The sequence below is a fragment of the Pipistrellus kuhlii genome, unplaced genomic scaffold (genome assembly GCF_014108245.1).
Source record: "Pipistrellus kuhlii isolate mPipKuh1 unplaced genomic scaffold, mPipKuh1.p scaffold_m20_p_24, whole genome shotgun sequence".
NCBI lineage: Eukaryota > Metazoa > Chordata > Mammalia > Chiroptera > Vespertilionidae > Pipistrellus > Pipistrellus kuhlii.
In genome coordinates, this window is record NW_023425523.1 from 458032 (window position 1) to 475958 (window position 17927).

General features: G+C 49.0%; 2 protein-coding genes and 1 long non-coding RNA gene across 4 annotated transcripts; 1 reads left to right on the forward strand and 2 right to left on the reverse strand.

The window, feature by feature from the left end:
* Positions 1–1181: 1181 nt before the first annotated feature.
* On the forward strand, positions 1182–7233 carry LOC118727404. 2 transcript variants are annotated; one of them, XR_006742554.1, is made up of 3 exons: positions 1182–1359; positions 4041–4182; positions 5903–7233. It is a non-coding gene; the product is annotated as an uncharacterized LOC118727404 (long non-coding RNA). The 2 variants fall into 2 exon arrangements; XR_006742553.1 differs by lacking the exon at positions 1182–1359 and having other exon boundaries at positions 2322–4182.
* Positions 1462–11077, reverse strand: LOC118727388 (histone H2B type 1-C/E/F/G/I-like). Its single transcript, XM_036453167.1, has 2 exons — positions 11067–11077; positions 1462–1898 (listed from the first exon to the last, which is right to left on the reverse strand). The coding sequence occupies exon 2, from the start codon at positions 1887–1889 to the stop codon at positions 1512–1514; it is 378 nt and encodes a 125-aa protein (XP_036309060.1). The 5' UTR covers positions 1890–1898; positions 11067–11077; the 3' UTR covers positions 1462–1511.
* A 3900-nt stretch (positions 11078–14977) lies between these two features.
* LOC118727355 (histone H1.4) lies at positions 14978–15719 on the reverse strand. Its single transcript, XM_036453130.2, has one exon. It carries the CDS (start codon positions 15668–15670, stop codon positions 15038–15040), a length of 633 nt encoding a protein of 210 aa, XP_036309023.1. The 5' UTR covers positions 15671–15719; the 3' UTR covers positions 14978–15037.
* Between the last annotated feature and the right edge of the window lie 2208 nt (positions 15720–17927).

Genomic DNA, 17927 nt, shown 5'->3' on the forward strand with positions numbered 1-17927 from the left:
GGCGTGTTTCTCAGGACAGTGGCAGTTTCTGCTGCGTTAACACGGGTGTGCGGCCCCTAGCCCAGCCTTGGTCCCCCATAAGCAAGCCTCTGCCCTTCCAGGTCAGTGCGGGAAGGGACGTCTTCGGTTTGCTCCGAGGGGTTCGGTCTGCTCGGCGTTACTGGCTCACAAACCATCGGCTTCCGCACCTCGGAGCCCAGCGCAGGGACGTGGAAAGGCATCGGGAGCATTTGAGGTCTGCTCCCCGGCATAAGCTTGGTTTGGCTCACATGTATTTTTATTTTTATTTATGTTTTAAAATATATTTCACTTATTTCTTTTACAGAGAGGAAGGGAGAGGGATACAGAGCTAGAAACATCGGCGAGAGAAACATCGATCAGCTGTCCTCTATACACACCCCGCCGGGGATGTGCCCGCAACCTAGGCACATGCCCCTGACCGGAATCGAACCTGGGACCCTTCAGTCTGCAGACGGACGGTCTACCACTGAGCCAGACCTGTCAAGGCTGTATTTTTATTTATTTTTATTTTTTTAAATTATTTTTAAAATATATATTTTATTGATTTTGTACAGAGAGGGAGAGAGATAGAAATACCGATGAGAGAGAGTCATCGGTCAGCTGCCTCTTGCACACCCCCTACTGGGGATATGCCCGCAACCAAGGTACATGCCCTTGACCGGAATCGAACCCGGGACCCTTCAGTCCCCAAGCCGACGCTCTATCCATTGAGCCAAACCGGTTTCGGCTGTATTTTTATTTTTTAAGAAAAGCATTTTTCTCTATTCCCACCTTAGTACTTCCCTGCACGTCCATCCTGGCCCGGGTCCCTCTCCTCCTGACTAGGACTCTCTCCCCCCCACATTGCTGAACGGAGCCTGGGGAGACCCGAAGGCAGGATGGAAACAGACTGGAGGCGTCTGAGTCCTGGGGATTGCGGGTGCCGGAGTTCTGAAATGAGTGTGGGAAGGATTCTGTGCTTTGCCATTTAAAAAAAATATATAGTTCTAAGCGCCTTCCTGAAAGTTCCAAGGAGATGAAAGCAGTTGCAGTAACCATTTTCTCCTCCATGTGCGCCGCGGGCGGCAGCAAAATGTTCCTAAAGACCCGGAGATAAAGCGCCGGGGGGAGGTCCCTAACGGCCACGGGCGGGGCGGGCGGGAGTTCGAGCCGAAGCGCCGCGGGGCGGGGAGCCGCAGCGACACCTAGAGGCCATCCCGCGTCAGAGCGGGATTTTCAAACGCCGGCGCCGCCCTCCGACGCCAAGTGATGACGTTTCTCCTTAGAGACCCGGCGCCGCGGCCCAGCCCGGAGCCCACGGGGAGCGGGGCCTCCCGCCCGCCCGCGGGGAAGGGGAAGGTGAGTGGGCGCCGCGTCTCAGCCCGGTTGGGTTACACCCCTGGGGTGCGGGGCGCGCGTGGGGGGAAGTCTACACTGTGCTCAGCCCTTTATGGGAAAGCGTGGGTGGCTCTGAAAAGAGCCTTTGGGGTCGGGAGCCGGGCCGCGGCGCCTCACTTGGAGCTGGTGTACTTGGTGACGGCCTTGGTGCCCTCGGACACGGCGTGCTTGGCCAGCTCGCCGGGCAGCAGCAGGCGCACGGCCGTCTGGATCTCGCGGGACGTGATGGTGGAGCGCTTGTTGTAGTGCGCCAGGCGCGACGCCTCGCCCGCGATGCGCTCGAAGATGTTGACGAACGAGTTCATGATGCCCATGGCCTTGGACGAGATGCCGGTGTCGGGGTGCACCTGCTTGAGCACCTTGTACACGTACACCGAGTAGCTCTCCTTGCGGCTGCGCTTGCGCTTCTTGCCGTCCTTCTTCTGCGCCTTGGTCACCGCCTTCTTGGAGCCCTTCTTCGGGGCGGGCGCGGACTTGGCGGGCTCGGGCATGGTCAGATGCTGGAGGAGAGAGGAGAGAGCAGAAAGGAGAAAGAGGAAAGGAAGGGATGTCTCCCTTTTATGTAGGACTTGGTATGCAAATGTGGTGTCATAGCAAAGTGTTGTGTCTGATTGGTGGATGTTCAGAGCGACGTCAAAAAATTATCTCTGTCCAATCTGAACGCGAGCCCCACATTTGAATTTTCACTGGTTTAAGCTGCAACCTTTCCCCCCAACTGATAAAATCAAGGTATGTAGATGAGTCACCACTATTTCTCCTTTAGTTTTTTGACTACCCTATCTTTTTTTTTCAATTAAAAATTTTTTTTTTAAAATTGTGGACAGCGTTACAGATATCTCCCATTTCCCCCTCCTCCCAGCCCCTACCCGCCCCCAGGTCTTCACCACCCTATTGCCTATATCCATGGCTTAAGCATGTAAGTATATAAGTTCTTTGGTTTTCTCTTCTCGTTTCCCCCACCCTACATCGAGGTATGTCAACCTCTTCCGCCCCTCCCTGCTTCAAGACTTATTTTGTTGTTCAATTCATTTGTTCACTAGATTCCACAAATAAGTGGAATCATGTGGTATTTGTCTTTCCCAGTTTGGCTGCAGTCTTAAGCAATGACACCATTCTTCATGCTCAAAAAGGTTTACAAAATGTGCCGCCCAAATAGGTTTATAAAAATACCGCCCCTGCCTTTTCCTACTGTTTCTGTGTTTGGGGGCGGCAGCCAGGTCTGCTAGGCACCAGGGAAGGGGCAATTTGAGTTTCTTAAGCTACCGGGGCAACCAGAGGAAGAACAAGAAAAAAATGGGTGGTTAGCTGGTCATCCAGACAAGCCCTAGGGCAGTATGGTTTCACAATGCAAAGATTAGAGTGCAGTGAAAGGCCAGGGGGCAAAACATACCCTCTGGGAGAAAGCACAGTAAGTTTACTTGAAGGGAGATTAGGGAAGAATTTGTTGGCCATTTGGTTACAATGCTTCATCCTGAAAAGTGTCAAATCATTCCCAGTCTAGTCACAGAAGAGGATCAAATAGTTCTTCAGTGTAACTTGTGAAGTGATTAAACAAGTCAAATGAAGGAAACCTGTGTTTAACAGCTAAAAACAATTGTCCTCATTTGGCTGAAATTGACCTCTTTGCTAGTTCTTTAATGCCCATCTTTTTGCAGGGAGATGCATCCTTTTGGATTTTCCTTCTCTCCCCCCTCCACCCCTCCACCCCCAACAGCAAAGCCTGGCAGCTACTGCAGGTGGCAGTCTGGCACCCAACAAGACCAGGCTCCTGGATTTAATAGGTCTTACCTTTGTCTTGTAAGATACTTGACTTGCTTTCTCATTTCAGTGAGGAGGAAACCTCTTGGAGAGAGACCTACTCAGCTTCTTGTTGTCTCCCTTGTTGCTGTTGTAACCAAGGGAGCCATGTCCAAATAACAGTGAATGGGCTTTATTTGTATTTGCTTAATCCTAACCCCCTACCTGATTGAATTTTGCTTTTTCGGAAAAGGAAGCAAGACATATACATAAAGTAGCAGAAACCGAGTTTTTGTGTGATTAGAAAGGCGTTTACCTCACCTTCCCAGCTGCCCCCATAGCTGCTGCCGTTTTACTCAGCCCCCGAGGAGGTTCATAAGCACTGTCTGTAGAGCCGCAAGTCTGTAACCTGCTGTCCCTGCCCGGCTGCCTCCAGTCCCACCTCTGCCACAGCTCCTCCTGGGAGCCTCCTGCAGCCCGTTTCCGTACTGGCCTGGGTCCTGGAGGAACGGGCTTGATCCCCCCTGACTGACTTTTGCTTCCCAGTTGATTTTACAGCTTCCTTTCTGTTGGGGTCGCCAATGGTGGAACACAGGAGGCCGAAAGGGGTAAAAATTATGGATTTGTTAGGTCATCGGGAAAACCGGGTGGGCTGAGCCCCACCTGGCGGCAGTGCCCAGTGACAGGGAGAGTTTGAAGGACTCCAGGCGGGCTTTTTCCGGGTATAGAGTGCCCCGGGCCAGTGGGTCCCAAGGGGTAAGATCCTGTTCTTAGCAAGTGGAATGTGGTCTCGGCAGAAGGGAAGTCAATGTCGGTTGTGAACTGGCCTAAAGGTCCGTTTCCAGGGGAGGAGGCATCCAGTCGATGATTTGGATGCAATTATTTGGTCTAACACTTTCTTCCAGGGCCTGGCTACTCACATTGGTCCCTGAGCCACCAGCAGCAAGTCACCCAGGAACTGGTTGGAAATGCAGAGCCGTGGGCACCACCTTTGACCTCCAAACCAGACTCAGCACCTTAAGGAGACTCCCCACTCCCTTGGTGCAGGTGGAAGCCAAGGGCTGAGGGGTCTTTGCTTTTCATGGCAGGAAGGGGTGGCTGGGAGATACCAAAGGGCGTGAAGGAGCATGTTCCCCTGGAATCCCGTTTCCCACACTTTTTTAAACACCCCCCCCCCCTTTTTTTTTTTTTACTTTTCCTCAAGGAAATGTTTATTGCATATTAGTGATCATATTTTACAGAAAAATTAAGTCTTTTCACTTTTCAAAAACATAACATTAAAATCAAGGCATCTATCATATCTACACTGAGTGGCCAGATTATTATGCGTTCAGAGATCATCATAATCTGGCCACTCAGTGTATATGCTGAAGCAAATTCTCCCTGGTTTTCAGAACTCAGCCTTCCACGGTGATTCTGGTCCAGGGTCACCAGTCATTGTTTGCATTGGCTGAGGATCTTATCCGTTTTGGGAGCAAAATCTTCTTTACACGTGACAATCGTTTCCACAGGAAACCCTTCTGGGGCTCAGTTATTTCATCCCTTGGCTCTGGCGCTCACATGCTGAGACATCTTTCTGTTCTATGTCATCACCTAATTGTTTGTACCCCCCCCCTACCCCCTGCCCACACAGGAGGGAAAATCAAGGCGCCACGCAGGGCCCAAGTGCCCAGGTCTAGGCAGCCGGTCCAGATGCTTGGCCTGCAGAGCAAGGACCCAAACGATCTCCCTTGTCCATTCTTTATCCACGATTATGTGTTGTCAGTTATTGTTAGCATTGCCACTAGCTTTTAAAATTTTTTTCTAAATTTATTTAATTACTTGGGAATGTTAGTGTATTTACATTTGGGGTAAAATTGAAAGCCACCAACTGAGACAAAGCTCTGAAGTTAAATCAACATGAATCCCTTCAGCTGTGGTAATTCCCTTCCTCAATTCCATCCTCCCCATGAGATTCACCAGGAGAAGGGCACTTCTTTGCGCAAATACATGTGACTGTTCTGTGACTAACGCATATTGCCTTGGAAACACAAGGCATTTGTGGTCTGATTCACGTCCAATGAAGGAAAAAGATGAATCCTAAAGTAAGCATCGGGTCAGTGACCCTTGACCGTTTGCCCACGTGTAGCACTGTGTTTACAGGGTTTAAATAATGGGTATGAGGACCAGCCAACTAATCTTAAGCATGTGGATCTTAAATAGGTTGATAAAGAAAAGGCGCAGGCCCAAAGTGGTAAAAGCTCAAGATGACAAATTTAGATTTAATAACTGATGTAATTACAGCTCCAATCTCTCCCAAAGTAATCGCCCCTCTCCCCCCTTTTTTAAAGCAAAGGGAGAAATGTAATCTTCATAAACTAATCTGGAATTTTCCAGTCAAGTACCAGTAAGGTAATCAGTCTAAAGAATCCTCTCCTTAGAAAGAAGAGGCAGAAACTGGTTTGGCTCAGTGGAAAGAGCGTCGGCCTGCGGACTGAAGGGTCCCGGGTTCGATTCCCATCAAGGGCATGTACCTTGGTTGCGGGCATATCCCCAGTGGGGGACTTGCAAGAGGCAGCTGATCGATGACTCTCTCATCAATGTTTCTAGCTCTCTATCTCTCTGCCTTCCTCTCTGTCAAAATCAATAGAAAGAAGAGGCAATCTGCATGGTAAACATCCTCTCACCTTCTTCCCCCACAGAAAAGATGCCTAGGCCCAAGAATGCACCTTCCTTTTCTTTTGTAAATCGCTTCCTCTCCCCACCCTTCTTCCTATGAAAACTGCAGGTTGTGTGACCCCTGAGAGCCCCTGGTAGTAGCTAACAGCCATGCTGCCTGCAGCCTGATGCGTGACACCCTAGGAGATAATCGGACCTACTTTGTTTTCCTGCATTTTGTGTGGCCACAAGATGAGCCTGGCCTCTCTGCAGCTTGGAAGAGTGGTGAGGATTGACCCAAAGTGGAGTAGTTATTCCACGTGCACATGGATTTAGTGCGTTCCACAGGATACAGGGCAGACAGAATAGTCCAAGAATTGTGTTACACAAAAAAGAGGTTCAGACCTGGTAAGAAGATACTTTATGGAAAGGATTATGGACAGGAGGGAAAGGATTATTGCAGATGGGATTTTCTTCAGACGGAAGTGTTAGCAAGATTAGGAACAAAGGTGTATAGGAAAGTGTGAGAATGACTTGATTGGATAGCAAGCAGATCAGGAAATATTTTACTCTGAGGTCTTTTAATTCTCCACTGGGACCTTCAACAAGGTGGAGGGTGGGTCAGTGTTCCGGAGCCTGGGGGCATGGAGGAAATGTAATGTTTGCCCGATAAGCCTGTTATTCTGATTGATTGATTAGGATTAGCAGTTCAACTAATCATCTATGAATTAAAGAATGTGAATTGGGAGAACCTGTGACGGAGGTCATCGGAGTTCACCCTTGAGGCCTCAGGCTTTGGGGGGAACGTGGCTCCCGCTGTAAGCCACTTCTGCAAAACAGAGGAGGGGAGGGGTTCCTCTAACCTCAGTGTTCTGGAATCTCAAGTCTCAGATAAAAGCCAATATTGTCTGTTACATTCAACAATATCTCATTGAGATCTTGCTGGACCTGATGTTTAAGTACAGTAACTGTGTAAAGGATTGAACATACTTGGTTTTACTTTAATCTGAAATGAAATTTAATTGATTAAATCTCATTTAATAAAAAGGCAAGTTGGATGCCATGGGAATGGCCCCTCCAGGTAGTTTCTGGGTCCAGTTATGATTAGCTGAAGAGCGTTACTTGGACCACAGGATTGATTGTTCATTGAAAAAAATCGAGTACTTTGCTTTAAATAACTGGATTACTCTGATGGACTTTTCCCTATAAAAATTCTCTCCAGATCCAAGAAGTGATTGATACTTTAAGTTCTACATAAAACATAACTCTACACAATGGTAGATATTAAATGTAATATGTAGTTATTTGTTATATGATTGTGGTCTGATGGACATTTTATCTTTTCATTTGCTTTCTCAGAAAAGTATTGTTAGAGTTTTGGGATATGTACAATATTTTATATTTTTATGATGTCTACTTTTAAAGCAAAAGAATGTGTATAATAAAAATGTGCATTAGAAAGTGTTACATTTATTTGAGTCTGAAAATACCATGCCTGGATTTAAAAAATAATAAAATAATGAGGGGGAAATATGGCTGGGACATGTTCACCAAGGGACAGCAAGTACAGTAATGCTGATGTCAGACACATTTCAAAGCTGGAAGGACTAGTGGGGCTGGAGAGGGACACTGAGGGAGTTTTACTTCCAATGTGGACAACAAGGTACTATTCTGGGAAGCATTTTGCCTAAGGACTAGATAAAGCACAAAGCCAGAAAAAACAAACAGAGAAAAGGCTGGAAATTTCCTGGAATGAGATCCTAAGAGCTGAAACCATAGTGATGAGCACAGCAAACGGGGTTCCCTGGGCCACATTCCATGATCAGGATTGTGAGCTTTGTTACCTAAAGTCTGCCCCAGGGGGAGAGGGCCCTTGGACCGAACTGGAGACACCGAGCACAAAGTCAAGGCCGGTGAGAAAGCGTGGGTGTAGAGAGAAAAATTATATTTTGAAAGATTCCTAAGAAGATCTGGGCAGGGCTGGGTGGTGGAGGTTCTAGGATATCCACCTTAGGGGTTTAATCTCAGACCTTAGAGGGGAGAGATTCAGTGAAAGCATCTTGAAATGAAAAATTACTGCGGGCTTTTGGCGCCACCTAGTGTCAGATGAAAGCAAAGATTAACTCTTTATGGACACAGTTTCCAAAAGAAAGAACCTTGAGAATGCGATGGACAGCTTTTACAAAAATTAAACTTAGCATTAAAGGATAATTTTCAAAAAAAGAGGTAAACAAGTTGTGATTACAAGGAAATGGGGTAGTGAAAAGCCATCTCTCCTATACCCTTCAACCCAAGCACAGCTGGCTTTACAGGTTTTAGTGAAGTGTGAGGAACTGATAAACCCTATTTATAATAACAAGGCATTTCCATGGAAAAATAATAGGTCTCTTCCCACTTTTCCCCTTTGAAAATGCACGACCTAATTATGTACCTATCCTAGATACAAACAAAGGAAGAGACAGGAGAGAAAACTATAGTCTTGTCTTAAGGACATTCATTTAAAAAGTGTTATTTAAAACACAAACTCATGAAAAGCAAGAGGATATATTATTTGAAAAATAATAGTATACATGTAGGGCTTATTCCAAGAATGGAAGAAAAGTTTCACATCATAAACCTTCCAGTGAGAGAGATTAGAAAAAACAACAACTATGTGATCATCATCATTGATACAGTGGAAATGTAAGATAACACCCTACATCTTATACTTTAAAAAAAATTTTTAACAGACATTCTCAATATACTGTGAAAAGGAGTAGCTACTTCATAAGGAGTACCTACAGGGTGCATAAAATTTAATGATCAATTTTGGAAGGATTCCCAAAAAGCCAAAAAGGAAAGCAAAAGTTCTACTTTTCTGGTATTATTACTCACCATGGCACCCAGGGCCCAGCCAATACTTTTAGACCAAGACAGGAAGTACTAATGACAGCGATTCAATAAGAAAAGATGTTATCTTTCTTGTGTGAAAATATGTCATTGCAAAACTTCCATGAGTATGTATAAACACTTAGATTTCACAGAGCACTACAGGGTGGGTGGACATAGGAATTCACGGCCTTCCTATGACATCAGCAGCGACCCACCTGGAATGGAAATAAAACCCTCACAACCATTTACAATTGCACAACAGGCAAAGGATTGTAAGGTCAAGAAAAAAAATACTACAGATCTATATAAATAAAACTGAAATGCCACTAACAGAGACACATGAAGATTTACTTGTATTGATAGCTAGCTATGCAACATTCATGTCTTGTGACGATTGAATGTGCTGAAATGCTCATAAATTAAAAAATAACCTGAACAGGTACTGTCATGCCACAAAGCCCTGATGGATTTTTGGTGAAGCATTGTAAAAATGTTGATGAGCAAGAATAATCCGGTGACACCCTCTCCCCCACCCCCAACACACACACACACTCACACCCAGAGGCAGAAATAAGGAATGGTGTATTCCCTCTCGGGGCTGGTGCCTTAAGAGGGGCTGGGGTGATCCTGAGGCACAGCCTTCAGGAGTCAGGAGTGACGCCCCTGTTTGCTTGTCTTTCTTGGCCAAGCTGACCAGAGGGTTCAGAGCCTGGCTGGAGTGGGTATAAACGTTTCCTGCCCTTCTCTGGAATGGCTGCTTAGAGTTAGCCACAGGCCATATCCTTCCGGGCGATGGCTGAGGGCAGGGACCTGGAGCTGAACCTCCTGCGCCAGCGCCCGTCTGCTGGGAGTGACTAGGACGTTGGCCACATTAAGCCAATCTGTAATTCCGTGGGTAAGATCGGGATGATGAGAGCTCACAGATGTGTTAGGAGAATGACCCGTGAACATCTGGAAAGCACTGGAGACGCCTGGACTTTTGCAAAATAATCTGTAGGAATAGGGCAATATGTACATTGGTCAGAACGCTGTCAGTTACGACTGATCAGCAGGCTGGGAGCACAGCAGGTGCAGGTGGGCAGGGCCACCGCGTAGGGGTCCACAGTCCTCTCCCAAGGCCCAGTCCGAGAGTACACAGGCCTCCCCAGCTCCGGCCTACCTCTCTGGGGCAATCATCTATGGATCCCGGGGCTCCTGCACTGTGATAGACACAGGCCTGGCTGGGGGACACTCCCCACCCCCTTCAGTGCAAGAATTTCACGCACTGGACCACTAGTAACTAAATAAAATGCAACTGAACAGGGAAGGGGCGTGTGCCACCTGCACCCAAGTCTGAACTGTCTTTTGTGGTTCAGGCCCCTTCCTTTATGAAAATAACAATAACAAAAAAGAACACTTAAATTATGCAAAGCTTAATACTTTCACATGTTGGTCGAGCTGAACGTTTATTTTTCCTCTTGATTTTAGGGGTTTCAGTATCTTCGTGAGCCTCTGGAAGTACTGTGGGATCTGGGACGGCCCTGAAGATAGCATTTAAAAAATCACTTCTTTAACCCACACACACTCACGCACATACACCCCTAGTCCGCACACCAATGCCCTGCACGTGTGGTGACCGCAGAGGGGTGCTGCCGGCAGGCGTTTGGGAAGTTTGAGAGGTGCCCTCAGCCTCGGGGGAGGGGAACACGGACCACGGTGGGGCGGTGCCTGCTTCTCTGACACCAAATTGCTCGGTTTTCTGCTTTTCTCTATGAATGGCCCGGAGGACGGCTCACCCCAAAAGTAAGGTGACCAGACGTCCTGATTTTTAATAGTGTCCCGCGGCGTTTAAAAAAGTCCCGATTTTTTAAAACCCCGCGGGACAAATTATTAAGAATCGGGACTGTCCCGCCAAAAGCGGGACGTCTGGTCACCTTACCCAAAAGCGGCCAGGACCCCTTGGTCTGCGGACCAGCCAGCCGCAGGCGAAAGGCGGAAGTACGCGCCGGAGACCCCGTGAGGGCGGGGGAGCGGCGGGAACAGAGTGCGTAACGTAGACGCGTAACGTACGTCCCTGTCAGGTTGTGGAGGGACCGGAAGCCAGCGTGTAGGGAGGTGGGTGCGTAGAGTCCGCGGAGGAGTGTGGGTATGTAGAAAGGAGGGAAGGACTGGCCTGATAGCATTAGGAAAACGCATGCGCGGAGGGGCAAAGTTGGGGGAGACACCGGAAACGGGGTCTGGGGTTGAGTCCAGAAGGACGCATGCGCGGGGGGCGTGGTTAGAGCAGACAGCGGAAGTGGGCGTGAGGTTGAGTATTGGAAAACGCATGCGCGGAGGGTGCAGTTAGGGGAGACACAGGAAGTGGGGCGGGAGGTTGAGTCCTAAAAGACGCATGCTCGGAGGGGCGTGGTTAGGGGTGGAGAGGGGGCGGGAAGGGAAGACACCTAAGCGGGCTGTGGGGTTGAGTCCAGGACGAGCCAAGCGGGAGAGGTCTGGGGTACGGAAAGCGGGGCAGGCCGGGCCTCATGGCCCCGGAAGGAAGACCTAGGGCAAGTTCCTGAGAGTGGAGACTTGGTAGAAGGGCGTGATGGATGGCGGGAGGAGGAAGCCTGTGCCGAAGGCATTGGAATGGGGAGATGGCGGAAGCGGGGCGTGGCGCGATTTCCTTTCCACCCCTTTGTACCCGCATTGGGAGGATGGCCTCCCTCCCCGTTTAAAATTCCGTGGTGTTCGGGCTTGTGTGGCTGTTTGGTATTAGCGTTTCTGAGAAGGGCAGTTCCTCCAGTGTGATGTCCGGACCAGCTGCTCGGGCATCGCCTGGGTAACAGGAAAAGACGAATGGCCGGGCGATTCGGGGCGCACTCAGGGTTGAGATGCTTTCAAGTGTTGTTTCCCTTAGTCCCGGCGCCGGATGTGAACTCGCCAGCGTCCGCTGCAAGGCTGTTTCCCTTTAAGGCTGTCACCACCGCCCAGACAGTGAGTGCTGAGGCCTCACCTACTCAGACCTTAAAACCAGAAAATACGTGAAAAATAAATGTTATGTTTAGAAAAGGGGGTATGTTCGGAGAAATATTTGCATTAAAAATGCAGAATTTCAATACTTTCTCCACACATTTTATTAATCACAGGATAGATGTGTTGCCAATCCTCTCAGACGTCTCTAGGTAAAATAATGAATTCCCAGTAAGTAGGCATGTGACCGAAGTAAATTCTATTTTTAGGATTGAAACAGGTAATAAAATAAAGCTAAAATAAAACACCGTGTTGGGCTCCACCACTCCGGGAACGACCTTTTGATGGATCAATGTGCATGAGCCAGGAGGGGTTGAATTTGTATAAAACAGTCCTTATTCTCAGGCAGATCAGACTTTTCATACTTCATAACTTCTGTGGGGTGATTCACATTTTCAATTACTGTTTGCATTCATTTCTCTGCATTCATCTCTGCCCTAATTGGAAATAAATAAATAAATAAATAAATAAAAGGTGTTTGTTAGGCGCCATTTTCCCAGCTGCATTAGTATTTGCTACACAATGAAGTAGATCCTTTTTACATTTGCTTGTATCCCGTGCCATGAAGTGTATCTGCAGGATCGCCTACACTTTAATCATTGTTAGCATGAACAGATAATGACTCAGTGCATACTTAGTCAGGGGGTGTTCCTGGAAAAATATAGGCTCCGTGCTCCACATCCCACAACGACCCCTCTTGGGGCGGTATCCAAACAGCCAAAAGCTCACATTCCCTCCCCTCAGTTTTTGAGTTGCAGAGAACTGGCTACTCTGATTTACATTTTAAGTCAGTGGCTAAGGAAAATATAACCGGTAGCAATTGCTAGGTTTATAACAGATCGTCAGAACTGTTTTTAAGAGTTTTACATGAGCCCGGCCCTGGTAGCTTGGTGGTTGAGTGTTGACCTATGAACCAGGAGGTCGGTCATGCTTCAACTCCATGGTTAGGGCACATCCCAGGGGGGGTGGGGGTGGGGTGGATGCAGGAGGCAGCTCATCATTTCCATTTGGTTATTTTATTTTTTTATTGTGGTGTTCTGGAACAAAACTTCAAATATCTCCGAGACCCATTTTCTTCTTTTTCAAAACTGTGAAGGCAAAAGGTGTTGTTTTGTTTTTGTTTTTGTTTTGTTTTGTTTTACAACTATTACAGTTAGTCACTGAAAGTCTTTTAATTGCCTTTTTACTCATTTTGAAATGAGCAAGAATAATCCAGTTACACTCCCCCCACCCCTCCCCGGCCAAGCCCAAAAACACACGTTTTGGCCAGCTCTCCCGGCAACTGTCTGTTGCTCTTGTTCTTGTATGGCTTCCTGGTTCATGGTGTATTTGGCTTGTTTTGGTTGTGATTTGATATGTCCCGGGAGGTTTCCCAAGGCCTAAAACATGGCTTTTTTTTCTTCAGGGAGGATTTGTATTTGCCTTTTCGAGGTGGCTCCAGGGCTCAGAACCAGTGTGGGTTATCCCTACACTCAGTTCCCAGCCTAGGTGAATCCCTGTGGTGTTACTACCAGGAGCAAGTCAGCTGGGCTTTTAATTCAAACCCCAGGTGGTGAAACTCGGGCAGACTCTTCCTCGCAATAACCAGTGTGATTGATTCTGTTTATTTCTAGTTCATTCTTCCACCCCAAAGATGTAGCTCTTGCACTGGTGCCCAGCTTCACCTAGAAAGATTTACCATCATGGAGAGGCTTCATAAACCCCCTAAAAGCAAAGCTCAGCTTTGGTTAAAGGCCAACCGGGGTGCTTGGGGTGTCACAGGGTCAGGCTCCTGGGCTGGAGAGCTCTTTGCTTTCTTTTTATGGCATGTAAAAATATTAAAAGTATTATTCTGGATTTCAATGGCACCCATTTGCCATTGTGTGGAAGGGGGGAAAGTCTCCTTTCCCTCCTCTGGTTCTTTTGCTTCAAAAATAATCTCATCGGGAGAAAAGTGATTAACATGAGAAATGCACATTTAATGCCTTGCACACAGGGACCCCGCATGCCTAAGTCAGACAGCTTGCATCTGTGAGAGGTTTGGAGATAGAAAGAGCAACAGGGATAAAGGACATTCAAAGCCTTGGTTGTGGCAGCCTAAGAAGGGCAGGTCCATGGAAGTTTGTCCCGCCCCATAAACAGGCCAAACAGGTTCTTCCGGATGCTCTTATGGGAGAGGTCCCTAACTCAAGTTGCAGGTAATGGGGGGGTAGAACCCTCTCTTGTGCCCAAGGCTAACACTGCCTTTGGCCCCAAATAATCTGTTTGTCAGGCTCCGAAGGCGCCGATTAGGCGGGATCGGGCACAAGGGCCACAGACGTCACTCTAGCTAATACTGAAGAAAACGATCCCTCAACCGTGGCACAATTATTTATAGACGAAGCATTCAAATGAGGCTAGCAAGGTTTCGATCCTGATTGGGTTATTCGTAGGTTGTCGTCACAAATGAGCATGTAAATAAGCCTTTCATCGTACCTTTCCATTGGCTGATTACTGCGCTGGACCCAATCAGATGTTACCCAGAGCTAAGAGAGCCCTGGGCTAGCGCTGTGCTGTGCGCTTCAGAGCCTGTGCAACTTCCTGACAGCGCGCCCGCTGCACGGTTGTGGGCGGAGGCCATGGGCGCGTCCGCGGACACCTAGCGGCCGAGCTTACATCTCGGGCGCAGGAGCTGACGCCAAGCCTGTGGCTGAGAAACGCAGTATCGCGCGCCCGCGCCAAGGCACTCAGCAACGTGCTGTGCGACTGAAACCTCGCATCCTGTGTCTATCAAAACTCCCATATTTCTCCCTAGCCGGCGTGGCTCTCTGGATAGGTTGTGGGCCTGTAGATCCAAGGGTCCCGGGTTCGATTCCTACCTCGGTTGCAGGCTCCTCCCCAGTACAGGGACGCTGGTGGGAGCACTTGCGGGAGGCAACCAATCCACGTTTTTCCTTTCCCCTCTACCACTGCCCTCCCCAAAATACGAAGTCCTATAGTATTTTAGCTACTTCGGCGTATTTCCCCTTTATAGCCACACAAATGTTAAAATTCGAAGTTTCGTGGTGTTCCAAGAGGCTAAAGACATCCTAGGCACTCGCGCGCCTATAGGGGTCGCCAAATACCCATAAGCAATGGAAATGCTACACGCCTGCCAGTCCCTGCGGGGCAACTTTGTTGCTAAGGATTCTTGCACCCTGCAGATCAAACGGACAAACCGGAGATAGATCCTAAGCCAGCCTCCCGGCCCAGCTGAAACATTGTAACATAGTACGGAGTCCAGATACAGCCCCAACCCCGGAGCCTCCCAACCCGGGAACCCACTGCGCCAGCCCCAGAGACGACAACCAGAGAAAAAGTGCCACAGCTCTTCCCGGGAGACCGGTGGGTGGCTCTGAAAAGAGCCTTTGGGGTTGTGTTCCTAACAGTTGGCCAAAGGGACTTCCTACTTCTTCTTGGCCGCCTTCTTTGGCTTGGCTGCCTTGGCCTTCGCGGCTTTCGGCTTCGCCGTCTTGGGTTTCACCGCTTTGGCCTTGGCGGGGCTCTTGGCGACCTTCTTGGGCTTGGCCGCCTTCTTGACTCCCGCGGCGGCCGCCGGCTTCTTGGCCTTCTTCGGGGTCTTCTTGGCGGCCTTCTTGGGGGTGGCCGCGCCCGCGGGCTTCTTGGTCTTCTTGGCCGCCCCGGCCGCCTTCTTGGCCTTGGCCGCGCCCGCCTTCTTGGCCTTGGGCTTGGCCTCGCCAGAGGCCGCCTTCTTGTTGAGCTTGAAGGAGCCCGAGGCGCCGGTGCCCTTGGTCTGCAGCAGGGTGCCCTTGCTCACCAGGCTCTTGAGGCCCAGCTTGATGCGGCTGTTGTTCTTGTCCACGTCGTAGCCCGCGGCCGCCAGCGCCTTCTTGAGCGCGGCCAGCGACACGCCGCTGCGCTCCTTGGAGGCGGCCACCGCCTTGGTGATGAGCTCGGACACGGGCGGCCCGGACGCCTTGCGCTTGGCGGCGCCGGCGGGCTTGCGCGCCTTCTTCTTCGCCGGGGCCTTCTCGGCGGGGGCCGGCGCGGCGGGGGCGGCGGGCGCGGTCTCGGACATGCTGCGGGAGGACGTGGGAGCGAACTCGAGCCGGAAGAGCGACACTGGCCGGGACTCAGGCCGCGCCGCCGCGCCCGCGCGCTTATATAGGGCGGAGCTGCGCCGTGATTGGTGCGCTGTCCAGCCCGCCTCGCTGGCAGCTGCAGAGTGTCCTGTCGGATCCCGAGTTGTGTTTGTTACACCTCGAAAAATGCTCAAAATATCAAAATCTCCTGCACCGATTTGCCCGGTTTTGCGCAGAGAGGGATCCCCGAAGTCTCAGGCTTCTCCCAGTAGTCCCGTGACTCGGGAGCGACACACCTTTATGCGAAAATCTAGCCATATTTCCCACCGTGCGCGTCAGAATTCAACTCTGAGAAACAAAACTTTCTATTTTCTGCGTAAATTATGCACCGATCTTTAACGGTGGAGTTTTCTGACCTCTCACGTAGGATTCTCCAAGTGGTTAGCTTCTCATACATACAAAAACCGTGCCCCTGGGATGAAGATTTTTATTACAAATCTGCCCTTAAGTGAGGGAAGTAACACAGGCTCCTCGGAGAGTCCTGCCTATGGAGCCGAGGGCATTTGAGTTCATCGAGCTGGATTCCTTTAATTCTAAACGAATTATTGCCCACGAGGGGTCCCATTTTGGAGCCACGAAACATCAGCCTGTGCGCCCACGGTTTTCTCTCTGTGGGCAGCACCCGCGATTTTAAACAATTCCTTTCTGTAGTTCGTTCACTGTCTGCTCCCAAGGGTTGGGGGCGGGGCTGCTGGTTCCCTTTCCCTGGACAACTGCTCCAAGAGTTCAGATGCCTTCGATTCAGGGTCTTGGGAGGGAAGGGGAGGCCTAGCACAGGGTGCACAGAAATGGGAAAAGGTTTATTTGCACGAACCCCACAGGGGATGTCCACCAAGCCCCTGGCAGTGGAGGTGCGCTTAGAGGTGCACTTTGAGGTGTCTTGCTAAGTTCTCTCAGCCCATTCCTTCGGGTCCCATTGTAATAGCCTAGGTAGATTGGAAATTTGGCCATAAAGGGACTTAAATCAGAAGTGGAGCTTATAAGGCACCGACTCCCATTGTTAGAGGAACTCAGGCCCCGTATTATTGAATAGCGGATCAAGAACTAGTCCACCCACCAGATAGTTTCCCTCCTGAGGATCATGGCCCGATGCATCCCAGCGCTGCATAAAGAAGAAAACACGTTCTGCAGGGGATTGAGTGACCGGCTCATTTCCCATCCCTCGCAGAAGCAGAGTTTCCAGGGGCTACGGAAGTGAAGCCGCGCCCTCTGAAGACGTGTTTGCTCGTATTTACAAGGTCTCCGGAGAGCAGTGTCCTTGGGTAGCTGTCCAACACAGAAGTACCATTGGCAGTGAACACTCAACCCAAGGAACTTTTCCAGCGAAATGAACTGGGTGGACTTGTCTCTAGAAACTGCAAGCCATGCCCTCGAGAGAAAAAAACAAAACAAAACGAAACTAACACACAATGTTGGGCAGTGCCTACATTGATAGGACATTATTCTGTGGGTGTGGTGGCTGGTTCTAACATGGGTTTTGGGCGATCACATTGACTTTTAGTTTTATTGCCCCACAGTTTCACACCCAACAGACCCTACAGAGGATGTCCATAAAGTCCCAGGAAGTGGAGGTGCACATTGAGAAATCTACCTGCATTATTTTTTTCTTTTTTTTCTTTTTTAAAATATATTAATATCTTATTCATTTTTTATAGAGAGGAAGGGAGAGGGATAGAGAACCAGAAACATCAAGGAGAGAGAAACATCGATCAGTTGCCTCCTGCACGCCTCCCACTGGGGATGTGCCCACAACCAACGTACATGCCCTTGACCGGAATCGAACCCAGGACCCTTCAGTCTGCAGGCCAATGCTCTATCCACTGAGCCAAACCAGTTAGGTCCTGACTGCATTCTTGCTGATTTCTTTTGGCCGATGCTGGTGGATCACATTGCAATACATCAGTCCTTCTGAAATAAAAACGAAGAAGACATATCTTCATGATGAAACATTTGCGAGATGTTTAAAAATCATCTTATTTAAATTAATGCTGAATGTGGTACAGAAGTGATGTAAAATATCAAATGTTTAAAGCCTTCGTGTCTAAGGAGTTTCAATGGAACCGGCTCATGCCCTTGAATGATAAGTGTTCCCTGTGCCACATCCTATCTAATAAAGAGGGAATGTGCTAATTAACCATCACTCCATCACATAGGGGTGTCGAACTCAATCAGAGAAGGGGCCAAAATCTAAAA